General features: G+C 44.4%; 2 protein-coding genes across 2 annotated transcripts in view; one reads left to right on the forward strand and one right to left on the reverse strand.

Moving 5' to 3' along the window:
- Positions 1-5,873, reverse strand: LOC104631781 (uncharacterized). Its single transcript, XM_075768857.1, has 4 exons — positions 5,710-5,873; positions 4,712-4,917; positions 2,307-2,396; positions 1-1,855 (listed from the first exon to the last, which is right to left on the reverse strand). The coding sequence occupies exons 3-4, from the start codon at positions 2,356-2,358 to the stop codon at positions 936-938; spliced, it is 972 nt and encodes a 323-aa protein (XP_075624972.1). The 5' UTR covers positions 2,359-2,396; positions 4,712-4,917; positions 5,710-5,873; the 3' UTR covers positions 1-935.
- Positions 5,794-21,892, forward strand: part of LOC142604156 (uncharacterized) — a 22,253-nt gene continuing 6,154 nt past the window's right edge. The window contains exons 1-5 of the mRNA XM_075768843.1: positions 5,794-6,162; positions 15,359-15,940; positions 16,799-17,089; positions 18,921-19,208; positions 20,820-21,119. Of these exons, the coding sequence (XP_075624958.1) occupies positions 15,886-15,940; positions 16,799-17,089; positions 18,921-19,208; positions 20,820-21,119 (934 nt within the window). The 5' untranslated portion in view covers positions 5,794-6,162; positions 15,359-15,885. The remainder of the gene's footprint in view (positions 6,163-15,358; positions 15,941-16,798; positions 17,090-18,920; positions 19,209-20,819; positions 21,120-21,892) is intronic.

Consider the following 21,892-nt stretch of genomic DNA (forward strand, 5'->3'; position numbering starts at 1 on the left):
AGTTAAAAGTTTTATGCAAGAAAAAATGTTTAACATTTAATATAAAATCAGAGTTTGACATAGCTTATTTTTCAAACATCCTCCTCCTCCTGTTCACCAACTGACAATTAGAAGATCACAATTAAAAAAGTCATCGTAAATACATTTAAAAGTCTTATAAAAACATTCATAAAGTGCCACCCACAAAAGCACCTAAACAAGAATCTGAGAGAAATACCTATTAGGATGTTAATTTACTTAATTGCTGCTGAGGACTAAGCTGTCAAACAGCAGCGTAATTTGTGGAACTCCCAATTTAACAACCATACAACCCAGCAAAAATACCGTTCCGTAGACGTGACCCCAACAGAGCATCAGCCGGGCCCACAACATGCATGCAGAGGCACCCAGCACAGTGTTGTGGGGTTTTTAAATAAATAGATGCTAACACCGCCTAAACCCAAGACTACCGGCAAGTGGGAGATGTGGATTCCAAGGCGAGTGATCATCCCAGGCTGTGGCCCCACTGCAAGGGCAAAACCCAGGCAGCTTGTACAGAAAACAGGCACAGATTTTTAGTTGGTTTTTACTGGGATAAAGATCACTCCCCACTAGAAATAACAGAAAAAGGCACTGATCCTTGGAACGCTTCTATGCTCTCCTCTCTGGCCTTGAATGTACCATACCGTAAGCATCTTTCTTTTCCCCATTCCCAAAAGAGGGGCTCAGAACCACTGCAGTGCAGTGAACACACACTAGTTTGTTTGGCAGCGGCCTCCCCCTTTGCTTGAGTGTCTGGGCAGTGCTCACAATTTACCCAGAAGAAAAGGGGACAGGCTCTGAGGGCTCCCTCCCCCAAAATTCATGCCCCGTATGAGGTGTCCAAGGAGCAGCTGTGTGTCTTCCCAACACCACGTAGCTGCCTGTGGTCCACATGGCCTTCTCCTCTCCACCATCTACTCTGTGTGGTGTTTCTGGTGGCGCACCAGCTGGGGCTGGAACCGAAAGCTTTCCCCACACTGGGTGCAGTGGTACGGCTGCTCCCCAGTGTGGATGCGGGTATGCTTGATCAGGTTGGAGTTGCCGCTGAAGCCCCGGCCACACTGGCTGCATTTGTAAGGCTTCTCGCCAGTGTGGGTACGCGCGTGATTAATGAGGTCAGAGCTCTGCCCAAAACGTTTGCCACACTGCCCACAGGCATAAGGCCGGACGCCGTCGTGGGCTCGCTGGTGCTGAAGGAGGTGGGAGTGTTGGCTGAAGCTTTTCCCACAAGCTGGGCACTTGTAGGGCCGCTCGCCTGTGTGCATACGCTGGTGTTTAATGCAGGTGGAGCTGTCGCTGAAGATCTTCCCACACTCGCTGCACACATAGGGTTTGAGCCCGGTGTGGATGCGCTGGTGCTTGAGGAGGTTGGAGCTCTGGCTGAAGCTCTTCCCACACTCGGCGCACGTGTAGGGTTTTTGGCCCGTGTGGATCCGCCGGTGCTGGATGAGATGGGAGCTCTGGCTGAAGCCCTTGCCACACTCCCCACAGAGGAATGGGCGCTCCCCAGTGTGCATTCGCTGGTGCTGGATGAGGTGGATGCTCCGACTGAAGCCCTTGCCACACTCAGAGCAGATGGTGGGCCGCTCTGCACGAGGGGCTCGCCGCGAGGCTGCTGCCACCCTTCTCTCCTGTCTTTTCACCAGGCTGATATCAGAGCAAGGCAGCTTAGCCTCCTCTTCCTCCTCACAGTCATCTTGCTGCACCTCTGGGGAACCACACTGACTTCCATGGCTGTCCCCTAACTGTTCCTCTCCTCCTCTGGACCCTGCTGCCAACCTGTCCTCTTGATCTGTGCTTGCAAGGTGATCTGGAAGGGGACTTACCTCACCACCTGGAAAAAAAGTACAACTTTAACTGTGATTCTCGCTGGGAAGTGGCACAGCAGAGAATGGACAAGCTGTTCTCCTATGGAGCCTGGTCTGTACCATGATAAGCAGTAAAGGGAAGACTGGGAGCAAATGGAAACGTAGCTGCAGGAGAGGCTGTATGGCGTCATCATGCGACAGAGCAGACGTGCCACAAACAGCAGAGCCGAGGGCAATGCTACAGGTGTCTCCCTGCCTCCAAGAAATCTTCACAAATTTTGTCTTCTAAATATTCTATCTTCTTATACTTAGTCTTAACAGGAGGCTGAGAAAGGCAGGGTGTCTGCCTGGCCTGAGGGGGAAAGAGCAGGTCTCAATATGAGCTGCATGGAATAAAGTGGCTTAAGTAACACTGAGGCAGCTCAAAGAGCATTTTGTTAGCGCTGTGTTTATAAACTTATCAAACTTATTCCTCACCCATGTGTGTCTCCTCCAAGGCCTCATGATCTTGTTCTTCTCCTTGGTCCATCTGGGCAGTTATGTCAGATTCAGCAATCAGGAATCCCTCTTACAAAAGCAAACAAAAGTAATCTTAGTTGAATATTCAGCAAAAGCTTGTTATATATCTTAAAATCTACTGTCCCTACTGAATATGGGGAACAAGCAGAGTGGTTATATAAAAGAATGGAATCAACTGAGTAAATATTTATGGACATCCTGAGCGCTACTGAGGTATCTGGTGTCAAATACTTTCTCTTTCCTTAAAGGAGATTCAAGGTTGCCTCTCTTCTGATAAGCGATATACATTAGCACATGCACCAGACGTGCTGGACACAGAATTAGTTGACAGCAATCATAGATACAGATGTAAGCAAACAACAAAACCCAGCCATATTTACATTTCTTTAATAATGACAGCCAAAAGACTAATTACTAAGATTATTTTAAATGGAAAATGACTCTGTGGTCACCAGAACCTGATATTTTTACTTGCTGCCTCACCTCTTCTTTCTCCTCAGACTCTCAGGCTGAGGCAGCAAAACCCAACAAAACAGGCAATTTAATGTCTTGTCTACTCCAGCCGGATTCTGTTAGTTCCTTGCCTGGCATCCCTACCAAGCTCCAATAACTGCCATGAATGCAACTGTTGGGCAGAGTGCTCTTACAAGCACCATCAGCACCAAAACAAAGAATTTTTCCTTCAGTATTTACTATTTTAAGGCCAAAACCAGCCAAACAGTAAGCAACAGCTGTTAGCATCAAGAGGGCAGGCATTAGCAGATGCTGCACAAAAAACCAGAGCAACAGAGAAAACACAATGGTAAGAAAAATGCCACTTTATTTAAAAAAGTAAGAACCAAAAATGGCAGGGAAAGAATACCATGTGGATGAATCTAGGACCAGAGACATCACAGCTAAAGCTGAGATCACTTACGGGAATAGCTTTAAAGCATTTAAGAAGTTACTTTTTTCCCCCCTTTTTATAGTTGCTTAATACTAGTTTGCATCACTTCAAAAATGTACTCCCTGAACTCTGCTTAAAGCTACCAATCTCTCTGGACAACCAATAACTCTGGACAATTACTCATGCTCCAGATGGAATTGACTTATGGACAGACGGGCTCTGGTGCAAACAGCGTAAACTGATGGTCCTGGACCACCTCATCCATCACCAACAGCTATTTAACAGCAGGCAATGGGTAATAAGGGATTAGACAGTGTCAGAATCAAGGAGACAACTCAGATGGAGGGAACAGTTTTGGACCTTGGTTTCCAGTGATTATAAAACCACCAATCTTGAAGTCTTTGATTCTAGGTGGCAAAGCTGGACAGAAAGAAAGGGAGCAAGCAAAAGATAAAGACTACAATCTCCAACTGCAGACCCGTGAAGACAAAAATAATCAGATAAGCAAAAAAGAAGCCTTAGCAAAAAAAAAAAAAAAAAAGCCTTAGAAGTTAAATTTAGAGTCTCTACTTTTAATATTTGCTGAATGCTGAAGTGGACCACCTCTGCAGATGGATCATTTCCAGCAGTTCCAAGCCAATATACAAAGGGAGGCTGCTTTCTGCAGCCCTACAGCTCTCAGGACTTTGTCACTACCGAGAATTTCTGCTGCAAGTTTGGCAGTACAGGCCGATCAAGCTATTTACATGCTGCAGTATGTACCAGATGGCCCACCCCCACTCTAGAGCAGGAGGAGTCAAAACCCTGTCCACACATAGACCTTTCCCCCAGGCAGCTAATCACAAACAGCAGGGTTTGTCTCTGAAAGCTGTCAACAAACAGGAACTTTGGAGGAGCAAATCCCTTAGCATTTCAGAGGTGGTACCAGCGTCTGACAAATGTCCAATAACAACCACCCGGGGAAACATCTAAGCAAGCAGACAAGGTAGAAGGAAGAGTTCCCTTCTGACTGCAAAAATTTCCTAGCTTGGGTTGCCATTGACACGCTGCTGCTATGCTCAAATTCGCTACGGCAGCTCAGCAGAAAGCAGATAGCCTTTATACAATTAACAGGCTAGTCTGGAGAAAGGAAAGTTTCTTCCTTTCTCACGATCACAGTCATGTCTCTGTGAAAGGACGGGACAAACCTCATCAACAGAGGGGACATTCCTTCAGGGATTTCATCTGTTACTGGAAGAATGGGCATACTGGGCTTTTTTTCTTGAATGTGGAAAACGAAACAGGAAGAATGCCTGTGTGTGTGGGGTTACTGCATGCAACATCCACAGCTTTATTAAAACAAGATATGAAGGATATATAATTTGGACCTCCAGCAGAGGCTTTGCAAACACACCATACTATTCCTGGGGCCTTGGCTTTAGTATTGTGATACCATATATAGATTTTGTAGCTGGGTCCTACAATTTCTGGTTTTTACCTTAGCTATTTGCACATAGCTACTTATTTTCTCTTCCAGCCACTCAGCTCTGTATTCCTCCAGTGGTTGTACCAAGCTGTGGAGGTTATGGGACTCATCCTAGTGTAGAGCGCCATACTTTCAGCTTCTTGGGCTCCTTGGGATCCTGCAGTCTGCTCCTGAATTGCTGCCAGTGGCTAAGCACGCTCTGCACGGTCACGCCAAACCTGCAATTCAGAAGATGTTCAAATCTTCCTCTTTCCAACTATTATCTGGGATAGAGAATGCTTGCAGTAAAATCAAAAGGTGAAGGCACTTTTGTCACAGAAAACAGTTGATTATGCAGCTGCACACATTTCTCTTGGGTCTGATGAGAGCCCCCTTTTCCCTGTACCATCAGATTTGTTCATAAACTACAGCATCTGTCAGTGACCACCTTCCTGCCCAGCTCTGTGCCCAGCTAGGGATGCTGAGGGGGCCCTGGGAGACAGACCCAGGAGGTGGAATGGGAGGGCCACTGCACCGAAAGGTAGAGGTGCAGAAGGGGGGCAAGTAGTGCATAGTTTTTGGGAACAAAGGTTTTCCACACCTGCCTGTCTGCAACAGCGAGCAGAGGCACTATGTGGAAACTGAGGAAAGATATGCATTTGCTCTGTGGCTGGTGAAAAGGGATGGAAGGAGGGAAACTGCGTTACAGGTAATGGGTTCAAGCTGACTAGGATGGCAACTACAGCGGAGCGGGGTCTGTAAGAGGGGCGCGCCGGCCCTCCCCTTCTCCGAGTTGCATTTTTTTTCTCCTCCGGATAGCTCCTTCCTCCGCAGGGCCGACAGACAAAGGCTCAGACACTGGTTTAAAGCCCGGCTCTCAGTGTCACTGGCCTCCCCCGAGAGCCGGCACAGACCCGCGCGGGCATACCCGGCCCTGCCCCTCACTGCCGCCCTGTCTCCCAGCCGAGCGGGTGCGGGAGGCCCAGCCCAGCCCCGCCGTGCCGTGCCGCGCCGTGCCGCGCCGTGCCTACCTGCAGGGCGCCAGCTCCTGCCCGGTGCCCTCCCTGCTGCGCGCCGGCAGCAGCTTCCTGCTCCGCGGGCAAAGGGCGCTTCCTGGGCGGAGCGGGAGGTGCCGGGCTGGGAGCCGCGCCGGGATGGGAGCCGGGGCGGGCCCCGCGGGGGGGCCCCCGCAGCCCCCGTGCCCGGGGCACCCCCGCAGCGCCGCCCGGACCTTGCGCTCCTTGCGGGGGAACTACAGCGCCCTGGGCCTCACGGCTCGATACCCTGCACCTGTCTGCCCGGGGCAGCGTGCCGGGGAGGGCTACTTCGCGGGGTCTTGCGGGAGGAGGGATGGATTAATCGCTTTGATAGCTGCTTTCGAGTGTCAAATCCAGCACCTCTCAGAGGGTTGTTGTCCGGAGGCAGGTTGTTGTGCACCCCAGGGTTTTGAAACGGCACTGTTGTTTTATGGACCATGTGCAGAGGTGCGTATTTGGTAAAGTGCTTTCCCTTAGCACAGTAAGGTGCTTTGACATCAAACTGTCAAGCTTAACTTCAGGGCAGAAGGGAAGCAGCTGAAGGGTGCGTAGCATGTGTCTGTGTAGAAAATGGGACACAGCACGCAGCAGCTGCTTGTGAGGACACCGTGCCATGAAAGGTGGGAGAGGAGATAAGAAGTCACTTTGTTCTGGAATTATTGTCTCATTTGGAGTTTCCCCAGGGGAAAGAAGTGTACACATGGTTTTACAACATGGTGCCTGCTCTCCTTAATTTCTCCATGTAACTCATACCTGGAGGGAAGAAGGTAGATGACTATGCATGTTTTCGTGAAATGTGGTAGGAAACTTGAGAGCTCAGGTGAATAAATGAGTTCTTCCCTCATTCATGAGAGGAAGTTCTCCCTACACAGTAGGTGACATTGGAAAGTGTTGACTTAGGCCTTTGCAGTTCTGAACTTAAGCCCATGCCTGGAGACCCCCCTCAGGGCACTGGAACGCAACTGCCCCTGCTAGAGAGCTGTTGCATTGGGGTGCACCAGCCAGCCCTTTTCCCCAGGCAGTTCACAGCATGGCTGTGTGCTTAGAGCAGTCCCTGCAACATTGCAGCTTACCAGTATAAACCAGGCCATTCCACTTTGATATGCCCACTGTGACACAGGCCTCCAGCACTACTCTACCTGTCCGCTTTCTTGTGCAGTGTGGGGGCGTTCGTTCCCCTGGTCTCACAAGGTCGAAAGTCTGATTCTGGGGGGCTGCACCTCAAGCCTGACAGGGACCAGCCACCTGTGAGACACAGCTTTTCTTGTCATGGCGATCTGGATGTTTGCTATTTTCTTGCCATGATGACATTTGGGTTGCCCTGCCACCTTACCAGGGGACCAGGAGTGGGTCTGAACATGAAGGAAGCCACCCTGTGGCCACAGGCACAGGCAGGAGACAGCAGATGCACTTTACTCCATGATGTCATAAAAAATAAGCAGCTTTTCACCTTGGCCCTTGTATCCCAACTGATAAATACACTGCCTTTTTTGGGTGGTGGTTCTTTTACACCACCACTTGCTCCGAGGTGATAATATAGAAAATTGCCCAGCCTTTCTAGGAGCTAAAATGCCCAAATGTGTAGTATGTGCTTAGCAGTGGTACAAAACAGGCTGGCCATAAGATGAGGACTCAGATGAGGAGTGGTTTTCCAGGAATCTGGAAATCTTTTCTAGTAACAAAGTGAAAAATATTCTCAAAGCTTCCTGATTCCCTTTCCACTTCAAGCTATTTATAGCAGGGCACAAGTGATTTGCATTAGTCAGAAACCGTAGTGACTGTGCCCTAAATTGTATGGGAATGGCAGTAAGAAAGAAACAAATGGAGTTCAGTGTTGTCATGCTGAGGCTTTGTTTGTTAAGGTTTAAGCATCAATTTGCGTTAAAGACTTTCTGTTGGAGAAGTGATGACTGACATGGGCTCATTTGACTCGCAGTCTGTAATTTCACTTGGTGTGGGCAGATGGAGAAATGGTCGTCAACAAAATAAGATGGGAATACTGAAATAGAATGAAAGGGAAAACATAGTCCCATCAATTCACAAAATGGTAAAAATGACAGGCACATTGCTATATCCTTGTCATGCTTGTAGCATATAGCACATTTGCTTAGAAATGTGGAGGGTTGAAGATCAGTATGTTCACAATCAAAGTCCAAATGTATGGAAAAGAATGAGAGAGGAAAGTAATCCTGGTTGCTGGATCTCCATCCTTGGAGGTTTTTGAAACATGGCTAGACAAAGCCATGGCTGATCTGGTGGTGCTGGTGATAGTTCTGCTTTGAGCAGGAGGTTGGACTCCAGTGGTCTCTTCCAATCAACATTTCTGTGATTCTGTGACCAAGATGTGGGCAATTATGGGTTACCATACATGTAGCATCCTGCAGACAATTCAGTAATTAAAAGTTGGTAATTTGGGAGAAATCTTCAGAAAAGGGTTTGGCTATCTTAAAAATGCAGAAAGCAATTGAGTGCACAAATTGGGTAATGGAATCATATTTCAAGGAAAAGGAAAAGAAGCAAAGTGTCTCCAGGTTGATACAAATGGTAAGACAGCATTTACTAGATCACTATTAAAATACAACTGCCTGAACCTAGACAGATGCTATCGAGAAAGTTCTTGCATTTCAAAATAGCTGTATTAGTTCGGAATCACCACCATGTCAAGCCCTGGCTCCATGTTTTACTACTTTAGAGCAATTTCAGTGTTTGGTAACTTTGAACTTCAGGTGGCTAGTGATTTGGAAGTCCCCTTTCCTTTTTTTTTTTTTTTGACAAAGCTGATGTATCAGTTTTAAAAGGTTCTATGCTTTTAGTGTTAAAAGTATTTTGTCTTTAAAAAGTCCACAATGCTTAAATAGTTGAAATGACCAAACCCCCGTGTCTAATGAAGAGCTTGTTGGAGAAAAGGAATGAAAATGAGAATGACAGTAGATAAGGAGAAATACTACTACAAATGGGAGCAACTGTTTTTCCATTTTGCAGTAAGCTCTAGCTAACCTTCAGCTTTACTGTTCTCTTGGTATTGCAGTGCTGAAAGGAATGCCATACCTACCCAACAGCCTTTACAGTAATTAATTTACACTCAGTAAAACTGCCCCCTGAATGTAAGGAAGGAAGTTTACTAAAGGCATTTGAAAGATTGTGACTACCCACTGAAGATTATTTCTTAAACTTATGTATTAATCAACTATTTTCACCTGCAATGAAAGCTTTTGGTGCAGAGTGATACATTAATCACTCATATATAGAGCACCGACACTCTGCACAGCTGCTAAAAGAAATAAACAATGAGAGCTGTTTGTTGTCTTACTCTTCAATGCCATTTGAAGGAAACACTATTCCAAGTATGTTAGCTCCATTAACACGTGCAGTTTTCCATAGCCCAGATAAGATGCTTGTTAACACTGCAAAAAGTGAAGTGCAGTGCTTTCCAAGAAGATAATGATATCCCTTGGTTGAATTTGAAGTATTAAAGTTCCTTCCCTTCCCCCCCAAATAATTTCTGATATGAGAATGACAGAATCACAGAGTGGTTGGGAGATCTAGTTCAACCCCCTGCTCAAGCAGGGTCAGCCAGAGCAGGCTGCCCAGGACCATGTCCAGCCAGGTTCTGAGTATCTCCACGTCTCCATTATATTTCAGGGGGAAAAAAAAAATATGACAGGAAGCAAGCTACCATTAGATTGATTAAAAAATTGGAAAACAATCATTTGCTATATCAATGCTAAAATGCAGCTGTCCCAATCTAGGCATGTGCTCCTGGGAAAAAAAGTGAACATGACATCACCGTATCATGTTCCGTTATTTAGTAGTTCAGGGCAACCTTTCATTGTGTTTCAGGGATATACATTCTTCAGACTACAATACATGCCAGTACTCTGGGAGGATTCCAGCTTAAGGTACTCAAATTGTGTCTTGGTAGTAACTGCTGCTTTGAGCTTCTTGCATTGACTCAAATCTGCTAGCAGACTTAAAAATGGATGCAGAAAGAAGAGCTTTCTGCCAGGAGACTCAAGGACACCTGTGACTGACAGGGACTAAAACAGCTGTCAAAGCTATTACATACACATGAACAGGGCAGTCCAGGAATAGCAACCCCTTGTTGTCACAAACTTCCTGCTAGGTTTGATTCAAGCTTACCCGGACTTGTTAAATTACAGATTTTCCAAATAGAAGTAAAAAAAAAAAGGGTGCACATCCATGGATCTGCTATTTTTAATGTGTTATTTTGTTTACAAATGATGATACGTACTCCCTTTTTGAAGAAATTGACCTCAGTGTGTTTGGTCAATTACCTATGAGATGCAAAATCAAAGTTATTTTTGTGCACCTGATTCACTACTTTGGCAAATAACATGTAGCTGAGGAGATTTACTCTTTGATGTTTAACCTCCCCCGTAAAACGCAGTAATCATTGAGGGTTTGCATAGGTACATACTTGTAGACCAGCAGTCTGTAGCTGACATGCGTGAAGGTTAGTGTAAGGAACCTGTGACGGACCCTTCCTTCACTCAAAACAGAGAGTAGCTGTCATTCATTGTGTGATTTTTTAGACTCCCTAAGTAGAACAGAAAGTGATAATGAAAAAAGCCCTTGTAGAGATAAAGGAGTGAAACAGCTCGGGGAGGAAGATCAACCAGTGAGTAAGGAGAGGCATTCCCAGCATTGAGTAAATGGAAAAAAATATGAGAGGAAGAACAAGCAAACGCACCTGCGTGAATTCATTGGAGACAACCCCCAAGGTCCTTAGGCTCCTGAGACAGCTGGCCAATGGACTGGTGCAAGCTTGTTAATGGAGGTTATGTTTTATGAACTTATGTACGTACCAAATAAAACTTGTCAGTTAAAGGAGTGACTGCTGTTATCTCAGTTGTTGTTTGCTTAATTACCCGTTACCTAGATTTATTGCTTTGCCTATGCTCTTACAAATCCAAGTAAGGGCTAAGACCTAGAGAAGCTTCAAAGTCTGAAAAGCAACTGGGAAACGACATAGAGGAGTCTTTCAGCAGATGCTGAATTTTATCTCATCTTTAGAAGACAGATACGATTTAGTTTACTAGTTAAGTAGTCTAAATCTTTTTACTTCCCTATGCACCCTGTTTCCTCATAGCATGGGAGACTGCCTTTCGTGAGATGGTGGCAGGTGGATGCTTCTCTGTGCTAGCAGAACGCTGCCCAAGGACTCGTTTGACCCTTTGAGTCCCCCTGTTTCACAGCTGTGGCCAGCTCTGTGCTCTTGTGTTCAGTCTTCCCTTAATGCATCTGTAACTGAAGGATCAGGAGTAACTGATGACCCCTCTGACCCCCGATATCTTGGAATAACTGAGAATTTTCAAGGAGCTGTTATAAAGGACTTCTCAAAAGCGGTTAGCCAGGAGCAGTAGATGTCCATTTCCTCCCACGACAAATTGCAGTCCTTTGCTCTCAGGTAGCCCCGGCGGCACCTGCAGAGCCAGCCCCTGCATTTTGGATGGGGTCATCTTTAGAAGGAAGGGCCTGAGCAGCGGGGCCCGGACACGCTGCCTGGTGGCAACTGCAGACTGCTCCAACAGCCAAGGACCAATGGCCAACTGCCAACCACCAACTGCCAACCGATAGCTAGGCACTGCCACCCGGTAACTGCTGCAACTGGCTGGCTGCCACTCATCCGACCCACAGTGACTGGCCGCTGTGCGCCATGGGAAGTGGAGTCCTGCCGCTGCCACAGGGCACTTTGCTGTGTGCACCCTGAGGGGGGAAACCGACCCCGTGGTGGTCGCCTCGGCTCAGGCGTGGTGGGGCAGAAGGCGGGTAGAGACAGTTGTCGGTGGGCGTCGGGGTGGTGGCCTGGCAAGAGCCGATGTGGGGAAGGGAGGAAATAATCTGGAAGGAAAGAGGGCAATGCAGGGGAGAAGCAGTTCAGAGAGAGGAGAGAGCCCTGTGGAAAGGGCCTGGGAAGAGGCTGCTGGCCGAGGGAGTGTGGCTGTAGGGAGTGTGTGGGTTGCTGGGTGGGTGACGCTTCAAGGAGCAACAAGGATGAGGGCAAAATATCTCTTGCATCTGTGTGGCACTGATGGAAAAGGCAAAATGTAAGCCGCAAATTCTAGCTTTCCTTTTGGCCTACGCTGCCCATTTCCATTAACAAATGACGTTTGTTTCCATGGTTGCTGAAGAAGGACTGCTGTACTGAGTCACGCTAAAGATCCACCTCAAGGCCTCCCTATAAGAAAGGCAAGTGTGGAGCGATGCTTCCTTTGTAAGACCCTTCCAAGTCAAGCTTATCTGTGGCCTTACTACTTCACCTAAAGGCTGTATCTGCAACTTTGCTTTCAGATGGTTGCAGCTGCAGTACTCTCTGATCCACTTATCTCAGGAGTGTAACTTATGTTATCATTTACATCACAGTTTTACAGATTATTTTTTCAGAGTGTTTTACTTGCAAATGTCTGAACATGATATTCTAGTAAACATCTTACTCTCTTGAGTTTTCTGTATCTGCAAACCATATTGTTTACTGATTTCTCAGTTTAAATTAAGCTGAAAATGTAATCTTAGTGGTCTAGAGGAAGAACTCATATATAGGGGAAAGTTCCTCTAAAATGTGGAAGTTTTGCAGTAAAGCACTGTAGTTTGTTCCTCACATTTTACAGTGAGATGCTTCAGACCACTCAAAGTATAATGCAGTCTCTCTTACTTAATTGACACTTCTGCCTGTGGGAAGAAAAAAGGCTTGCTTAAGTGTCATGGACAGAACACTCTTAAGAAAAAGGCAAACGTCATAGATCGTGCCCTGCAATAGTGCTTTGAGTCTGGCATTGCTGCAGCTTGCAGTTGTCTGCTAGTGTTTTTTTAATACCCAGATATATTTCAGCATTGTATTTGGTGACTTGTGAGTCAGTACTCTCATTCTTTTATGTTTGTGTCAAACAATGACCTGGAAGATCACTTTCACTGGGGATGTAGAGTCTGTGTCAGGGTGTTGATTAGGTATTTAGAAAACACACGCAAAAAGAGCACAGTGAGCAGCAGAAGTTAGGCAAGAGGAAGTGACAGGTATGCATTCATTTTTTCTAGCAGTTTTTTTGGGAAGTAGTGAGATAGTGCTGATGTAGTCCTGTGTATGGAAGGACATCAGACAGTTAACAACATTGGAAAGCCAACCAGAATGGGTGAAGTGAAATGTCTTGCACAATTGTGGGAAAATTGGAAGAAGAATCATGAATGAAGTGCTTATTATCTGTATTTGAAAGCTTGTTTTTCACCAGGGAGAACCTGCAGCTCGTTGTTTGTACAGCTTTAACTAACTCTGCTTTTGTAATCTTTTTCAATTAGATAAATGTCCCAAGGTGTGCTAAAAAAGCTAGATTTTGCTCTCAGGTAGCGGGGGAATAAGATGTTTGTGTACTGAAGGGGGCAGTCTTTCCCCATTTCTTCCCTCAGGCAGGCCAATGTTCAATTACTTCATTTTAGGTGATGGTTGATCCAGGAATTGAGCTATATTAACGTGGTTATTTGTTTAAATATGTATTTTGTCGGCCTCATCAGGGTAATTGTGTTATGCAAAGTAAAAGATAGCAGCCTGGGGTCCCATCGCAGCTTAATTTCGATTGGAACTGATTGGCTGACAAGTTATAAGTGAAATTGCGTACCTGAAATTGCATGCCCATGCCTTATCTGCCCAAAGGTAATGGTATATGCAAATTATTTGGGCTTCAGTGGTCTGTGGGTGCTGAGAAGAAATTATTAACAAAGGAGACTTTTTAAACAGTTCAGGTAATTACAAGAATACTGGAGGCTAATACTCTGTGAAGTTTTGCATGGCAAGCCCATCAAAGGGAGGCTGGAGTCACTCAGCTGGTTTTCTTGTGAGCCTTCTCTGGTTACAGTGACTGCCTGAGGGTCAAACAAGCAAGACAAAGCTCAAAACAAAAAGCTCAAATAGAGCTGCACATAAATATGTGCATAGACACATGTACACCTGCACACACACACACATCTTCATCATAGCATGAGAATTAATGAAGGGCATGCTGATGTTAACAAAACCAGTGTGACTAATGGTGCAACTCAACATCTTTCCACTTTGAACCCAGGATAAAGCTAGAGCTAAAATGCTGACCACTACTATTCAGCAAGTCTTGCTGCTGTATTGGTCTGTGTAAAGACTCAGCCACTTACTGACTACCTAATAAACGTGCTGCCATTTTTCCAGATGACATCACCAGTTTTGTGTGGCAGGAAGGGAGAGGGCCTGTGCCATCACCAGTAAATCTGCTGTAGGGGTTTGGGGACCTGGACTGCTTGTGGAGCTCATTTCATTAGTCTAGATGTAGACTACCATGCAAGGATTGATACTGGGGAGGGCACATCTGAGGCAGCACACTGTCCATCTTTGTTACGGCAAAAGATGTTAATTATTGGTGTACCTGCTCTCCTTCAGAGATCTTTTGAAGCTGAATGATGTTTGCAGCTGATGGCACTGACAAACATCCTACTACTTATCTGGCTTCATTAAACCACCCTATTTGTTTAGATCTCTGAGTTGCTGCAGGACTACGCATGGTTTAGACTTCTTGTATTCACTGTCTTTTTGTGCTTGTTTTTTGCTATTAATTTGAATGCTTTTGTGTTGAAAGAAGCTAGTTTGCAGTTTTTCCTCCCTTTTCTTTTGAATGTGTAATCACAGGTTGGTTGTTTTCAGAGTGCTGTGGTTTTCACAGTCTCCATATTTGCTGAAACAAGGCAGTAAAGATGACCCACAATGCTGTATTTTGTGGTCTAACGCCTACCAGTGAAGGTAGCAATGAAGGTTATGGAGGCTCTCTGGTAAAGTTTGCACACGAGAAGTGCTTGACTTGTTGATTGTATGGCAGCATATATTTTTAGTCAGCCTGAGGTCTTTCAGACCTGCGCCTTTGAGATGTCTCTCTCATTTCTATATGAGTGCAAACCATAGCAAGCAGTTATTGTGGATAGTCAGTGTGAGTCAGTCAACATTTGTTTCATTTTAAGGCTCTTGGATGCATGCTCTTCTGTGACCCTGTACTTGCTGAGTTTGGGGCCAAGGTGTTGCTTGACAAGCAGAAAGACAGGCAACCTGCTCTCCTCTCCAGAAGTTCTGTCCATTTTATTGCTCATCCTGGGTGTCAGCTCTGCCTTACATGCAGTTTTCCTTGTTCCTTCTTCAAGTAGAGGCAGTGATTTTGGGAAAACTGTGAGACAGCAAAGACGAGTTCAATCAATAATTTGCTGCTCAAGTTGCAGCCTTGGTGTGATGCGTGTACTGCAAAGGGAAACTTCACCCTAATTTGCGGGCTGTCAGGCTGGGAAATTAGATTCTGTGAACTCCAGAAATAAATTTACTTTTTGAGGTGACCACTCAGCTGGCAGAGATGTGTTGGAACCACGGACCTCTCTAGAGACTTGCAGGAGTTTGGCTTCTTCACACATGCTCCTTTGGTATATCAAGAAGTCCTTTGTGCTTTCTCCTGTAGCTTCATTTGGTTAGTCATGTACACACTCAGACAAAACTAGATGGAAGCTGAGCAGGATGCATGACACTGCTTTGGGTTGCTGTATGGTGTTGCGCTATTTTGCATAAATTTTGTGTCCTCAGGGAAAGCTCCGATACTGCAGGTAACTGCAATATCGTTCTTTGTTGCAGACATCCTCACCCTACTGATGACAAAGCTACACACCTTACCTTACACAAATAAGAGCTTTTGCAGTGTTGGAGTGTTTTTGCAGAGGGCCAGAGGAGCAGTTGTACAGACATGCAAGTCCATCTCCAGCAACAAATCTTCCTTTGTTGACCTGCAGCTACACCTTTTCCCTGGATTTCTTTTTGCTGTGAAAAGTCATGCGATAGTGCTAACCTCTACTGTTGCACTTGTGGAATGGAATAAAGGGAAGCTTACCCGCAAGTTCATAGCTGATACTATTCTGACAGTGGTTGAAACCACAGGATTTTTTTTTTTTTAAACAAGATACCTGTTGTATCTGAGAATTCTCTGTTCAGGTCTGGAAAGGAAATGATTAGCATGCAAGAATACTTTAAATATTTTTCCTCACCTTCTTACCTTGAGCCACATCATTCACTAGGGATCTAAGCTAGCAGGATTTAAAGGTTTCCTGGTGAAGAAGCCCATAACAAAGTGTGTATGTAATAGCAAAGAAAAGGTCACTTCTGAAATGTTACCTGTTTTCACCTTCCAGGCTGCATTGTGTGCACTTGTTATTCTTGAAGGTAAGAAAATTTATTTAATTCTTAGTAATTCCCTAGTAGCAGCATGCTTTTATGCTAAACTGGGATGGAAAATCTGGTTTGGTGTGGATGTGTTCTTAGAGGTTTATGCTGCTGGGTTTACTAGCTGCAGGATCAGGACAACATTTAAGTGTTGGATCAAAACAAAATTATGTTCCCAATGTGTTTTATCTTGCTGTTGTAAGCTAACAGCTGCACTTGCTGTTGTAAGTAGCTTCTGCTTGAAATTAATTCCACTGGGAACTAAAAGACCTCAGCTAATGGAATTACATCAGTATATTTGGAATACGAAAAAGCCAAGCAATTAAAAATAGAATATTAATTAAGCTTACAGCTTTCCTCTTAAAGATTTAATGTTTGAAGGAGTGCTGTAATAAACTCTGGCAAGATAATGCTAATAAAACAAATATAATTTGACAGAGTTGGCTTATTAGATATTATTGAGTATGAATTGTGAGTTGTGTCTTCGTATTTACAAGGAATAAAAATGGCTGATTCATGCATCAGTTTATGCCATATGTGTCTTTATTTCATAAAAAATCTCTTACAGGAGTTTAAAGAAATTTCTACTTAAGCTTTATGAAACTTTTAAGGAGGAAGACCAGTACAAAACCATCTCTGCATAACCTATGGCACTTGGACAAGCCAGGGTTTAGTGATTAGTTTGTGACCATACATTTCTGTAGCTGGATTTGCAAGTGCATCCCAACTTTCACTCTTAAATCCCAGCTCCCAGCTGATATTCTCAAACCTGTGTCATCGCCAGAGTTTCAACCTGATGGCTGTAATTATGTTGAACTGTTGGCTAACAGCTTTTTTCTGTGTGTGCTGTGTTTTCAGCTCACAGTGATGTGACAACGATAGATGGGAGAGTGTGCGACTATGTTATTTTTGACCTTGACTATCCCCAATTGGAGGAGCCTTTTCAGATCATCTGGCACAAGGGAAATATGTCCTCGCAGCGCTGGATGCATGGCAACGTCGGGCATGGCCAGCACATTCGTGTCTTTCCTAATGGGACGTTGGGGCTCCGCGTGACTGGGAAAGAGGATGCAGGATGGTACACGGCCACGGTGTGCAACAGCTCTCAGCATTGTCTCTACCAAAGAAAATTTCAGCTACGTGTGCATGGTGGGTGTAAATTTTCACTTTAAAGTCCTTTTCTTTCTGTGTTGAGCTGCCTGGAACAGACACTTGTTTATGTTACGATGAATAGATTATGGATTCACAGTTGGCAGCTCCTGCCTTTGAGTTCATGTGATAATCTGGATGAGAACACTGGCATGTTATATTTGTGATTAAACGTTTGTTACACTTGCAATTAGCATCTACACTTGTGCTACAAGTCTAAAAACAAGATGTTACAGTTAGACTTTTAAACCCAACTGTTTAAGCTCCTAAATGTGCTAAGCTCCTATTGAGCTTCCTTGTTTAGTTATTGGGTGCTAATTTTAGACTCTGTTTCAAATTTTGTTTTTTCTGTCTCTTTATCTAGTGCTTGAATTTACCATCTAGAAAAATTAGTTCTTTATTTTGAAATCTGTTAACATAACTATTGAGGTTAACCCAGTCCAGTGAGATTTACTGAAAGCTGCCTTAGCCTTCATGAAGTCTGACCCACAGTGGAATAATGTGGAGATTTAAGGACCTATAAAGTACTGATTCGGAGGACTCTCCTCCCTGTTCTGAGCATCCTGGCCTCTGAGATATTACAGTTCTTCAGGGGTACCATGGCACAGAAGATTAATCAGAATTATGCATTGTTCTGCCTTCCTGCTTTCCTCACTCACAACACCACCTTCTGCTTATTGCAGAGGTTGCCAGAGGGCCCACAAAAATAAATACTTGCCTTCTCTTCCCAATAACCCTGTCTTCCCTGTTGCCATTCACTGTAGTTCCTACATTCCCCAGACAGGACTAGAGGGTGAGAATGAGTTTCCACCTCACACTGCTCCCTTGATATTGTCAGTACCCAGCAAAGCACTCTGGCTGCCTTGCCGTCCCGATGGCCCTAAATGTTGAAGGCAATTTTGTCTTTTGTGCTTCAGCGACTTGAACTTGCTGTCTGACTCGAGCCAGAGCAATACAAGAACATGGAATAGAAAATGGGTTCTGATGACACTGCTGTTTGAGGCGACTCATTTTTTTGTGCCTTTTAGTTAATGCCCTTCCTCTGTTTCCTGGATGTAGGAATCAGAGAAATATTTTTCCTTCTTGTCCATAGGATGGGTAGACAGACAAACAGAAGGTGTTTTAAGCTATTTGAGATGCATCCTATCTTATTTTGAAATAGCTAGGCAACCAAACTAGCAGATGGTTTCAACGTAGGCAGAATCTCTGCTTTTCAGGGCAAAACAATCTTTGCCCAGAAGCAGTTAGCTTTTTAGAAGCAAGCAATTATCATTTGAATGGGAGTTATTTTCATTCAGACCTTCAGACTACAGTAATTTTATAACTCAGACATGCCAAATTCAGTTTATGACAAAAGGCATAGGGTTTGTTTCCACTTCCGACATAGCAGCTATTGCAAATGTCAGGATGCAGTTTTGTAGGGAAACTGTTAAAAGTTACTATTTGGGTTTTGGACAGTGTCAAAGACAATATTTTAGATGTGTCCCTAGGCATTAATATATATGATGGATGCTGATTCATAATACATTCTTGATAAGTCTTGTGAGCTCCCAGTAGGATTCTCCATTCCTAAATCAAATCCAAGTAAAATGCTTCCTCAGCACGACAATGAAGTGGACTTTCTCATGGTTCTCAGGGAACTACTCAGGAATTTAATTTGTTACTTGCCTTCCTCTTAAAAGCAAACTCTGGCTGCATGCAAGTTCCTGGTAGATAACTTATAAGCCTGTGTGGAAATGCTTCCAAGGTAGTAAGATATTTCAAAAAGCAAATATATATGATGTCTTGTACATCCCTTAAGTAAATATACATATGTGCTCTCTTTCAACAGGGCACCTTGTGAGAGGGCTTGTAGGTGACTGTGTTACTTTTGACCTGAACTGCCTGCAATCAGCTGGGTACATCCATGTCGTCTGGAAGAAAGACAACCAGCGAGTGGCCAAAACAAGACAAGCAGCAAATGCCCCCACAATCTACCGCAGAAGAGCCTACTTGTTCCCCAATGGCAGCTTGAGCCGTTGCCCCACGCAATGGGGGGATGAGGGAGAGTATGTGGCAGAAGTATTTGATGATGATGGTGTGCATTTGTGTCAGGAAACTTTTAACCTGGAACTGAACAGTAAGTCTGAGTGTACTATGCATGTGTAATGATGTACTTTCAGTAGGTGCCATTGCACTGTTTGCATGCCTCGTTTTGTCTTTGGGGTCTTTTCCCAAATGGTGTATTTTGTAGAGGAATGAAATATTCAGAGAAACATTCTGACATTTCTTCCCTTCCATTCTCTGAGTGTAGCTGTGTTGTAGGACATAAGTCTAGAAACGTAGTTTGGCTGGGGGTGGCTGAGCAAGGAGATGCATTCATTTGTATGGCAAATCCTGAAAACAACACTTAGATGATGTATGCTACTCTGGCAGGTTTCCTTTTCCAGGATCTGTGTTCAGAAGGTTTCTGGCTTCTGAATTCCAACAAGATGGTGAGCCAAGAATGATCCATTTCCTCCTAGGCCAGGTCATGCTTATGGTTTACTTGCCAGCATGGAGAAAAATAGAAGTACAGGAAAACCCAGTAAAACTCAGAATTGGGAGAGGGTCCTACCAGGGTTCAGACTGGTGTGGTTTGCCTAATATTTGAATCCAACTCAAATTGCCCTTTATAACAAGAACCCAGGCTTCAATCCACCCTTATCAGTCCTGTGTCATTTAATAGTTTGCATAGGTGGGAGAGAATCTCTGTATGTGCAGGTTAATGTCTGGAATGACTGCTAGGGGCAATCATGTGCCTGAGGGTGGTTCTCGTGTGGCTAAAGCAGTCTTTTAGAAGTTAATTTTGGGAAGTTCTGCTGCATTTAAAGCCTTCTCCAAAGTGCAATGGTCTGCAAGAAGACCTGGCTCTTGGGTGTGATATAAAACCAAACCCTGATCAGAGAGGCATGAGAAGTTCCATGTCCAGTTTTTTGAAGGAGTGTTCTAGCTCCAAATGTGGGTGTATCTTTCCTCAAATTGCCTTTGCTCTTTTGAGTACAGACAATGCCCTTCATTTTCTGTCCTTATGTCTTGTCAAGAGGAGGATGGGAGTGGGGGTGGTTTGAGGGTGCATGCGGAATACAATTTCAAGCTGGCATAGCACAATTTACTCACAGGTTCAGGGTTAGCTCCTGTGATACCAGTGGCCCTTTACCCATGCAGAAGTCTGAGGTATGAGCTAAGTGGTGCTCGCCTACCCAAGAGGTTTTGCAGCTCACCTTAAGCTCTGCGCTGCTGCTGCCGCATTCTGGGGGTGGTATTTTACCACTGCCTGAGGTATGTATATGAGCTGCAGTAGGAGCAGAGATGGTAATGGAGATACAAAGTATGAAGGGGCTGCCCTGAATTTACACCAGTCTTGTGCAGACAGCACCAATGAATGTTTTAAGGCTGGGTAGAGTCCCATTAACTTATAGCTTACCCACCCCTGGGCCCACCTTGTTGTACTAAAGAAGATGTATGTCGGCACATGGAATGGAAGAAACATTATTAAAATGGAAAAAAACCTATCTTATTACAAGCGAAGATATTAAAGCAGTCTTATAGTGAATTTCTGTATTGATTTCAGGCTGGTATTTCAGATAACTATAGCAAAGGAAGAACACTTTCAATTAACAAAAAATACAAGGAATATTCCTGTTTGTGCTCACTCTCTGTGGAATGTAAAATATTCCAGTAATGAACAGTTATGTTTTTCTCCCCTCAGGAGTGGAAACATTTAAAGAAATCACAGAACTTACTGGTGGATCCCTGTTCTTGAATCTAACAGAGACAATGCTGGAACACTTCTTCCAGGTATTCTGGAAAAAAGAAAACACAGAAATTGCTTGGACAAATGGTTCTTGGTTTTGGTACCATGAGGAATATGTTAACAGGTCTGAGATTGTGTCTAATTACAGTCTCAGACTAGACAGGATTCAGGAACATGACCGTGGCAGATATTCTATAGAAGTGAATGATAGAGATGGGAGAACTCTATATGAATGCATCGCTTATGTGAAAGTTGGTGAGTATCTCTTAAAAATGCTGGCTCTCAGTTAAGCAAAGCTTTTTATTTTTTTTTCCTTGCATCCAGATTCAATATGCAAACCCAAACAGATTATGTTAAGAGACTACCTCAAATTGCATTAGCAATTAGCTAATTAACAGGTAGATGAGACAAAGACTAGGTAGGGTAAGTCTTGCTGGGTAGAGCTGGGCCTTCTTTTGCCGGTATGACTGCTCCAGCCAAAGACCTAGGCTGGCACAAAGTGTCATTTTTTTCCTAGTTTGTTACTCCCATATATTTTGAAAATACTATGAGCTGTGACACAAAAAATACTTTTTTTTGAGCCAGTAAATGCCATATCCTCTGTTCAGATGATTGCTGGTTTAGATGTATCAGAAGTACTTTCTGGTGAATTTGAGTTTATGAGCATCCCTGAGATTGGGAGAAGATCCACTTTCACATCTGCAAAGGTTACTGTGGTGGGGAAACTGGGAAACTTTTAATTAAACGCTGCCTACAATTTTAGTTTTTTTCAAAATTTCACAGTGTAAAAGGCAACCACTGTAGTTACATCAATACAACTTTTTGGTTTGAGAGAGAAAAACAATTATTGTAAAAAAAATTATTCACATTTCCTGCTTGCCTCTTCTCCTTCATTTAATGCCAGACTATTGTGTTCATGGGCCAGTGCAGCTCTGGGCAGTGACACCTTAGCTTCCCAATGAAATGCTGTGAGCGCCGCTTCAGTGCTGCATGTGCTTCCTTGGAACACAAGGCTGATGTACTGTTTG

The sequence above is a fragment of the Balearica regulorum genome, chromosome 1, assembly GCF_011004875.1.
Source record: "Balearica regulorum gibbericeps isolate bBalReg1 chromosome 1, bBalReg1.pri, whole genome shotgun sequence".
Lineage (NCBI taxonomy): Eukaryota > Metazoa > Chordata > Aves > Gruiformes > Gruidae > Balearica > Balearica regulorum.

Coding starts and splice junctions, on each gene's coding strand:
- LOC104631781 (XM_075768857.1), bottom strand. CDS start 2,358: ATGGACCAAGGAGAAGAACAAGATCATGAGGCCTTGGAGGAGACACAC. Junction 1,856..2,306: donor CTTGGAGGAGACACACATGG/GTGAGGAATAAG, acceptor CTTTTTTTCCAG/GTGGTGAGGTAAGTCCCCTT.